The following is a 9,943-nucleotide window of genomic DNA, read 5'->3' on the forward strand; positions in this document are numbered from 1 at the left end:
TTAACAGGTAATATCTTTTAATACCAGACCAGAACATAATCACATAATTGAACATTTTTTGATTGTTCATCTTTTTGCTTGTGTCTCCAGGGTACATTAGCTATTTCTTATCAGCACTTGCGTTGAATGAGCCATGACACCTTCTCTATGCTGTGAATGTTTGCTTTGCCTTTTTTATGAATGGTTCCAATAGACATCATCATAATAACTATGCAGAACACTAGATTTTTTTTGGACTTCAAAATCGTTAATTTACAAGGTGAACTGTCAAATGGCCTGTCAGAGAATCCCATAAACCTAATAGGTTGAGATAAACGCTGTTTACCCACACATGCCTTTAAACAGTGCCCTTTACCTCCCCTTTAATTAGGTGTTGAAAAAATAACAAGATGTTAATGAATAGCGTTGTTCCTCGTAGCTATGCCTAACAGAAAGTCTTTCATTATTGCGCACTCTTCCATCTTCCTTTTCCTCCAGCAAATATAGCCAGCTGCCATGTAAGACGCAGAAGATTTACCTCCCAATCTTCAGGAGTTTGATAAGGCAGCCTCTCACAACACTTTTTCTGCCATTTGACCCTGTGCTGGGAAATATATTAACACCGCTGTATCTACACAGGGGGATCAGGCAAGTGCTGATGCTTTAGAAATGCAGCAGGCCTGATAAGAAGCAGTGCATTGCTGACATGAGCTTCCCCAGCAGGCCACAAACGTCAATGTCCATTTGGCTTAAAGATATACTATGTAACTTTACACTATGTGATCTGTAAAGAAAACTGCATGTGTTTTGCGGAAGAACATTGTTTTGGTTGTGCTTCGGCTGTGCATGACTGCGGATTAATATAACCCTTTAAAAAAGATAATGCTTTACAATTAACTCTGTTAGAGAGCTACAAATGTTAATGTATCTGTTCAATAAGATACCTTACTCACCTGTAATAACAACGCAATCTCTGTCGCTTCAAATCCCTTAGTTCTCGCTATCTCTGAATAGCCAAGCCATTTGATTCTTGTTTTATTACGAGCTCTGTCGCGTTCTCTTTTTGTTTGCAGACTCTCCTCTGTTCGCCGTTTGTTTAAAACAGATGATTCATCATGATCCATGTCAACCTCTCTCTCTCTCTCTCTCTCTCTCGTAAATGCGCCTCTATAGCACACATTGTGTATTATCGTGCCATTTATACGCAAAAATGAGTTTTTTCGTGCATATGATAAGCAGTTTTCGCGTGCATTTGATACGCAGTTCATTTACGTGTAATACACACGCACCCCACACCACTACTAAACCTACCCTAACCAACCCATGCGTATCCTATGCACATAAAAACTAATTTTCGCGTATAAATTACACTATAAACACACTGCATGCTATAGAGACGCATTTAGTGTGATCGGACCATACAACTTTTCTCTCTTACAAATATGACGAGACACACGCATGGACGACTGCCGTATGTACCCAATTTCCCATGAAAACTAATATAAAATATAAACACTTATATTAGGCTTACCATGATAAATCAGGGTAAGACAAAAACACCTTTGGAAGAAAGATTGATGATGTATTGAATCATTATTTAAATTTGCTTAATTTTGAAAAACAACAAAAATAAGTTACATCGTGTTCCCTTAAATATGCTTTATATTATTCAGTGCGTATGCTGCAAAAAGGTGTGTATAGATTTATATTTTATATGTAATGTATTATGTTAAATGTCGTTAAATAGCAAAAACATTTATGAAATGTAAAACATATAATTAGCCAATAGATTATTAATCAACTGAGAAAAAAACCCTCTTAATACACAAGGCAAAAACTTTTTGTCTTGATTTTTTTCCATACATATTCAAAGGTCAGTAAGATTTTATTTTTTAAGAAGTTAAAACTTTTATTTAGCAAGGACAATTGATCAAAAGTGACAGTATAACATTTATAATGTTACAAAAGATTTATATTTCAAATAAATGCTGTTTTTTTTTGGTGCTTTCTTCTTCATCGAAATAACTTTCCATAAAAATATTAAGGAGCATAGCTGTTTTTACCATTGATAACAATAAGAAATGAACACAAAATCCACATATTAGAATGGTTTCTGAAGGATCATGTGACACTGAAGACAACAGTTAAACAGTTATTTTAATTTGTAATAATATTTCACAATGTTAGGCTGATGACCCCTCCACCTTAATTTTTCCCCTGACCATAGATAACATAAACTCTCATTTCAGCAATTTTGATGAATGGCTACGCTATTTTTAATTTTGTCATTTCATCTGGATATTAACATTTGTGAGCATTTAGTAAGCCGAACCCGTTTTGAGGTTAATTTTTCTAATTTTGTGTATCTGGAAATTAGTGATGACATTGACATTGTATTATGTTGAATATAACGTTTTTGTGTGTCTATTTGTGGACACATGTTTTTAGATTTGTGGAGTAAAAGTTATAGTAAAAAGATCAAATTACAATTTATTAAATTATTTATTTATTAAATAAATTATTAAAGATCAGATCACTTGGTGAGCATAAACGACTTCTTGAGAGATTTTGTTTTAAGAAAATAATACTTTTATTCAGCAAGGACACATTGAATTGATCAAAGGTGTCAGTATAGCCATTTATAACATTTCAAAAGATTTAAATTTCAGGTTAATGCATCATAGTTAACACAAAAATATGAATCAGCATCACTGATCTGCTACACAACACTTCTGTAGGCCTATTTAATCGAGCACTCATGCACGCGCACACGCGCGCACTGCTCTGCTCGTTGAGTGTTTACGGTAGCTCGCGCCTCTAGCCCTGAGTGAAACTCGTAGTTTATTCTCTCATTTCATCAGCGTGGGAACTGGGAAGACAGCTCTTTCCTTCTTTCGGAGTCGTTCCCGTACGTCACGTCAAGATTATGGGCTTTGATTTAGACCGTTTTGAGGGTCCCGTGGACCCGGACTTAATCTGTAAACTGTGTGGGAAAGTTTTAGAGGATCCTCTCAGCACTCCGTGCGGACATGTCTTCTGCGCCGCGTGCGCTCTACAGTGGCTCTCCAAAGTCAGCAGCTGCCCTGTCCTGTGCCAAAAAATCACCACTAAAGAGTTGAACCACGTCCTGCCCCTAAAAAACCTAATTCTCAAGCTGGACGTCAAATGCGACCACCGTGAACGAGGCTGCAACCGGGTGATGAAGCTCCAGCATCTTTCAGAGCATGCGGAGATGTGCGACTTCTCTCCGGTCAGATGCAGGAATGAAGGATGCGACGCGGTGCTCATCCTGAAGGATGTGGCTTCACACATGCGGGAGAGATGCGAGCACAGGGCGGTGGAGGTCTGTAAGGGTGGATGTGGACTGGCGCTGAGCCTCAAGGAGAGGTCGGAGGACCACAGCTGTCTCCAAGCACTTAAGACACACAGCTGTCTCCTCCAAACCAAAGCGCTGAGTCTGGAGGATGAGCTGAAGAGTCAGTCCCTGAGCTTCAGTAAGAGAGAGAGGTCTCTCCTGTCCAAACTCTCCGCACTCCACTGCGAGCTGCACATCACAGCGCTCACATTTCAGAAGAAAATCACCGAGTACAAGAGCAGGATTGACTCGCTGTCAAACAGATGCCTGTTGCCTCTTGATAAGGTCAGTATCGTGATGTGGTGGTGCGAATGGAGTGAACAACACTGTAAAAAAAAAAACCAGACATCTAAATCTTGAAGAAACGTTTATGTGTAAGTCAAATCAAAGTGGAAACCTGCTGTGAAGTTTATTCCCTTTTCGCTTTGAATTGAATTACGGATCTAAGAATAGGCTACTTTTAAAAACATATGAAACTAAATTAAATGGATGGAAACAAAGATATTGTCATAACATGATGTGAACATTTTGACAGCGAGGCCATGGGACCCCTCAAAAGTACAGATTAATAACTGGAAAATTATGACAAGGCCTATTAATGTTTTGAGGAAAGACAAAGAAACAAGTATTTCTTTTGAAATATGGAATATTATCTAAAGCAAAAAGCCATCTTCGGTTTTACAACATGTAGGCTATTGGCTTTCACATAATTTCTAAAAACAAATGTAAACAAAGGCCTACATTTCCAAACTATCTGAATGGCGGATTGAAATTGCAGTTAAAGGGATAGTTCACCCCAAAATGAAAATTATCCCATCATTTACTCAACCTCAAGCCATTTGTATATGACTTTCTTCTTTCAGCCAAACACAATCGGAGTTATTAAATAATATCCTGGCTCTTCCCAGCTTTGTAATGGTATTGAATAGAGTTTTTGAATCTCCAAAAAGTGCATCCATCCATCATAAAATAACCCATACAACTCCAGTGGGTTAGCAAAGGCCTTCTGAAGTGAAGTGATGGGTTTTTATGATGGATGGATGGACTTATTTGAGCTTCAAAATGCAAATTACCATTCACTCCCATTATAAAGCTTGGAAGAGCCAGGATATTTTTTAATATAACTCTGATTGTGTTTGGCTGAAAGAAGAAAGTCATATACACCTAGGATGGCTTGAGGGTGAGTAAATTATGGGATCATTTTCATTTCTGGGTGAACTATTCCTTTAATATATTGTATAATATTAACACTTGCCTCAAGAGCTACAACAAAAATATGAAGATGTTTTAGATATTACGGGATGGCATATTGGGTCCTGTATAACCAAAGTTAGCATTAGCATACCAAAATCTACTTTTTACCTTAAAATATACTAATAACCAACATAATTAAATCGACAATAGAAAGCCACATGATGAATCAGTTCATCTTCAGTAGCCTGTCCATAAACCATGACCAATACTCATATATAGACGTTTACAGGGTCATACAAAGACTATAATCACATGTGATGTGTCACATAGGGACATCTGTTTTTTCTGCATTTTTACATTTGTTTGTCCTGTCAAAATACAAACATTGTTTACAATGAATGTACAGTAAGAGATTCTACTGAAGACTCTACTACAAAACAACTCTGGAAGCCTCTGATTTGACATTTCTCAGTACTCTCCCTTCACTAAAAACACTTCACTGCCACCAAGCCAGCATTGTCAGTTCGTTTTCATGTCAGTTTAAAGCATTCACACTTGAACGATCTAGATCTGAACAAAAGAAACAAAACTCGATCGTCTTCATTCTGTATTCAGATGCATAATTATGCTGTCTCTCGTCTTATGCAAGCAATCTGAGTGGATAGTCTGTGAAACCAACAAACTTAAGACATAAGTCTAACTGAATTGACAGGAGGCATGTCTTGTGGACTTCAGGGACATAATACGTCAACAAAAGAGTCCGTTCTTGTTCTCTCGGCTCGCTGTGGTTGAGTCAGACTCTAATCAAGAGCTCATGATGTTTGTCTCACTCATTGTGACAGATTTCCGCCTGCAGCTGCTGTTTCAGCTGGGGATGTGTTTGATAGACAACTCACTTAAGTTCAGATATTAGAAGGCTATCTTAAGTCTGTCATTCTTGAAAAGTCACAGGCCTTTGCCTTGATTTCCACTCGGGCACGTCTGCTTCATGACAGCTGATCAAACCCAGAGAGACATTTTGATGTCCGTCATAAAACTGTAAATATGGATTTAACTTTACTGTTTTTTCCTTCTACTTTACAAATATTGCTGCAATTAAATATGCAATTAAATAAATTAAAAAGTTTAACAACACCTAGGGTACAAAATAAACCTTTTTCCACACCTGCTGCTAAAACAAACCTCCCATCCATAAAACTACCAGATATTTGTATTTTTACCCTGATCTCAAGGAAATAAGTCTGGTTTATTTCCTCTGTAATTTCTTGTGTTGTGAGTGTGATATACACCTGATATGAATTATTTTTAGACATTTATAGTACCTTTGTGGTTTTGCCAGGTGTCTCTGAGGGTGTGATCTGTCTTCACTGCTTGATATATGAAAATACCCTGAATCTCATGTGGCTTTGCCGTTTCATTGGGTAACTAATGGAGAGAGCCCCACTTCTTAGGGGAGAGATGGTTAGTGTGGTCAGTGAAGCTGTGTTGAAACCTGCTGTCTGTTGCAGCGTATGAAATATGTCTTTTCTGTTTCTCTCTTTCTGTCCCATTCCAGGGAGAAGATACAAGGAGCCTTAAAGTCACCCTACACAGAACATCAGGATCTCTTGGATTCAGTATCATCGGAGGAAGATTGTGTGAGGTGTGTAAGCTTACTTTGCAAAGAACCTTGTATAATATAGTTTTTAATCATCATTTTCTTTATTCCGTCATTTATATATATATATATAAATGACAGAAATAGAAAGATAATGCTATGAAATGCATGTAAAGTGTAAAGTTCGTCTTAACTCAACCAACCCCTCCATTGTAAGAAAGAAAAACAAAATCAGCAACTAAGCCACATGTAAAAAAGATAATTGCAGATTGCACTATTTGAGCTCCACACATTTCTCTCGAGTACACTGTGTGAAAGGCGAGCGTGGGAGCCATTAAATTCTCACATAGATTGTGTCCAAGTGGAGAGGAGAGAGCAAGCTGTGGGTTTGGCTTTCACTCACATCACATTCTCTTCTCTAATCTAGTGGAGATTCACCACAGGCTGTTTACCACCTGTTCACTCCTAATGGACAGCCACAGTTAACCTGTTTTTCCTGCAAGTTTATCCTTGCTGTATATACATTGATGCATAGAGAGCGTACCCTTGAGTCAGGCTCATGATCCATTCAGAATTTAATTGAATGCCTTTTACATTGTAATTTAATTCCCAGAATGCTCTAATTTACGGAGCCAAACAACATGAAGTGGTGTACAAGATAAAAACAGAAAAGTCCTCGAACATTGTGTTGGACTAATTAAAGTCTTCTGTTGTGTAACTGTTAAATTTTTTTGAATGAAAAAAAAAAAAATGACATACCAATCAAGCAATTTTTTTTGCTTTGTTTTGTTTCGAAGGCCAATATTTGAAGCCTCCACTTCCCCTATATTTCTGTTATTTCTGCTGTAATTATGTAATGATGGCAAAACTCCTTGTTTTCGAACTTCTTTAATGACAGAAACTGAGTTTTGATATATTAAAGTGCCCCTATTATGCTATTTTAAAGTTTCCTAATGTTGTTTTGGAGTCTCCTACAACAGGTTTACATGCATCAAAGGTCAAAAAACTGTTTCATTTCCTCATAATATACATTTGCACATCACCACATTTTCAATGATTCTCAAACGACTCGTGAGATGAATCAATCTCGCTAAATCCCTCCTTTCCGCGAGCACCTCTGCTCTGATTGGCCAGACAGACAGCTCAGTCTGTTGTGATTGGTCTACCGAGTACAGCGCGCGTGTCGAAAACAAAAACGCCCATTGCCATAACAACGTCAGCTCTGCGTGTCCTGAGGCTTCCTACACGGTGGACTAAACACAGTAACGAACAATGGCGTCGAATTTTACCATATCAATGCGAGCACGAGTACGAGTACGATGATGAAACATTGGAAGAACTATTCATTCAACCCGAACCTCCATCGCAAGGACGACTAGAGCAGGACGTTTCTTAGTGATACGCTACTTAGTTTGAGGTACATTATGAGATGTTGCAACTGTAATTCCTCACCATCAGCATTAACAAGTGCATGTCCATCAACAAACCGATTATTTTACTTGTACTAATGAGTATTTTTCTAATATATTGCGGTGAACACATGGAAACTGTATGAAATACTTGTTAGTGTACATAGCGTGAATGACTGATGCAACATAAACTTTTGTAAAACAAATCTTGCTCCATGCTTAATCTTTACTCAAAGTAGTGAGAACGGCAGACAATCTGCATTAATAGACACTGGTATAGGTAATAGTGGCCTACAACTGATAAGCAGAAGTATTAATAATGTGAGTTAAACAGTAAGCAGGAGACCTACACAATATAAAATTAAAAACTAAGTATTTCGAACACCATCTTTCATGAGCAAGCGGTTTGCGAATCCTGCATTGAACTCCGAGATTTGAGAAGCAGTCGTCAGTAAAATAAAGGGAACACAGCAAAAGTTTAGGATTACACTGCTGTGATATCGTGGTAAAGATGAATTTTAATCACTGATTCGTCACATGCTCGTCCTTGGGAAGTGAAAAAAAACTGGCTTTACCTTCACATTGTAGAGCACAGCTTCTTCTCGACATGACGCTGTCCAGTATCCACAGGAATCAGCTACAGGTTTAAGGTTCAAGTTTTCCCTGGTGTCTGCGCGCACAAAAAGTGCTGGCCGGGCAATATGCTAATGTTTCGTCTCAACGTCACAATGAAACAGCTCGACTCTTACTTTTGAAAGACAATAACTTAATATACGGTGCACGTTCAGATTCAAAACTTTGCAGGATGTTTTCATTCACTTAGAGCTATGTTACACACTACATGAAAGGTCATTTTCAAAAATCCATAATAGGGGCACTTTAAATGAATGTTTTCGTGAAATGTAAAAAATAGCTATTGATTTTTAATTATTAGCTATTGATCTAAAAGTAATTGGCAGGTTTTTAATTAATTAATAGTTTAGACATACCATAATCCTCTCTGGTCACAACCTGTCGGACAGTCCCGAAATCTAAGCTGTTGCCCCGAATCCGGCCCTAATTGTCCCGAAAATTATACTAAAGCAAAATCTTGAGTAGTTATTGTCTGATAAAACATTAAAAACTGTCCGTGAGTTGAGTCATCCTGCAGCCAGCCCTCGGCGGCTGCTCATTGAAATGTTGAATACAAACACAGAGGTTTTTCAGATTTCCGTTGCGCCGTTCTCTCCGTATTTACGATTCTTACAACGCGCTGGATCCTTCACTGAAACCAAAAATAGCTCCCACTAAACTTTCACTCTTTGAATTCTTGCACCCGTGAACAATACAAGTCGACACCACTATGACTAAAAGTTTGCTAAGAAGTATTTCCTACTAAAGGGTATTTGACTCAAGCATATCCAATAGGAGCAGACTGGTGGGAGTGGCCTTGGACAGAAACATTCCCAGTGCATTATGGGTGTTGAAGTTTTCCTACCTATTTGGCAAAAGGGAAGACAGTAGCCTTTTTTCTCTGTTTTCTCTAGTCAGGTAACACAGATTTCAAAAGTGTTTTCGCCTTTCAACTGTACAGAGAGCTAAGTTTTATTGAAAGCCAATTTTGCCAGCGGTGAAGTACCCCTTTAGCTTGTCTAATTTTCAACATTTGCTTCTATCTAAGGAACCAGAGGAGCATGAAGATTTCAGTGATGGGATCTATATATCTAAGATAGTGGAAAACGGAGCAGCTGAGAAGGCCGGACTGCATGTTCATGACAGGATCATTGAGGTTTGTCATTGATGTGGATGAGTTGATTTAATGGGTGCAAAATGTATTTTCAAATTGCATATAGCGCAGGTGATTTGCACAGTTTGTGAAGATTTTTCTTAGACAGGATGAAGGCCAACATGCTGGATGCAATCAAACTCAAAAGGGTCACCAAGACAACGACTAGACAGATGAAAGCCAAAGTAGATAGACATCATACCGCTAGTCTGAGCTCCTCAACTGGTGCCAATGTTTTCACAGTCTGTCTGTTAGATTTGTCAGATCTAGTCAGACTAACAATGTTGGCGCCATTGTAGGTTGATTTCACACTGGGCAGATTCCTTTAAAAAGGGTGTTAGTCTGTTCATCCAGCAGTACTGTGTCAGTTATTCACATCTAACAGGAACAAAATGTTTCATCTAACAAAAGAGAACGTTGTCTATACGGGCACATAACAATGACAACACAACATCAAGATTTAGTTGCTTGTAAATATCAACAAAAGAGCAAACAAAACCTCATCTCGCATTGAATGTCTAAGAAAAAACCCACGTTTTTATCGAGTGGCCTCTTATACAAGCAGAGCAGAGCAGAGCACGATGATTTCTTTCTTGACTCACTTTGTCTCATGTGGGCTCTTTGCTGTCTGTCTGACGTGATGA

General features: G+C 38.2%; 1 protein-coding gene across 1 annotated transcript; it reads left to right on the forward strand.

Moving 5' to 3' along the window:
* The first annotated feature begins 2,753 nt into the window (after positions 1–2,753).
* LOC130072534 (E3 ubiquitin-protein ligase PDZRN3-B-like) lies at positions 2,754–9,329 on the forward strand. The gene is made up of 3 exons (XM_056237672.1): positions 2,754–3,619; positions 6,084–6,170; positions 9,195–9,329. The coding sequence occupies exons 1-3, from the start codon at positions 2,906–2,908 to the stop codon at positions 9,312–9,314; spliced, it is 921 nt and encodes a 306-aa protein (XP_056093647.1). The 5' UTR covers positions 2,754–2,905; the 3' UTR covers positions 9,315–9,329.
* The last annotated feature ends 614 nt before the right edge of the window (positions 9,330–9,943 follow it).

This window comes from Rhinichthys klamathensis, unplaced genomic scaffold (assembly GCF_029890125.1).
Source record: "Rhinichthys klamathensis goyatoka isolate OS25496 unplaced genomic scaffold, OSU_Roscu_1.1 h1tg000492l_1, whole genome shotgun sequence".
In the NCBI taxonomy this organism is placed as follows: Eukaryota; Metazoa; Chordata; class Actinopteri; order Cypriniformes; family Leuciscidae; genus Rhinichthys; species Rhinichthys klamathensis.

Bases quoted from the DNA above. Each gene is read 5' to 3' on its own strand.
- LOC130072534 (XM_056237672.1), top strand. From the start codon at position 2,906: ATGGGCTTTGATTTAGACCGTTTTGAGGGTCCCGTGGACCCGGACTTA. The intron at 3,620-6,083 runs GTCAGTATCGTG...GTCCCATTCCAG, and splicing joins GCCTGTTGCCTCTTGATAAG to GGAGAAGATACAAGGAGCCT. The intron at 6,171-9,194 runs GTGTGTAAGCTT...CTTCTATCTAAG, and splicing joins TCGGAGGAAGATTGTGTGAG to GAACCAGAGGAGCATGAAGA.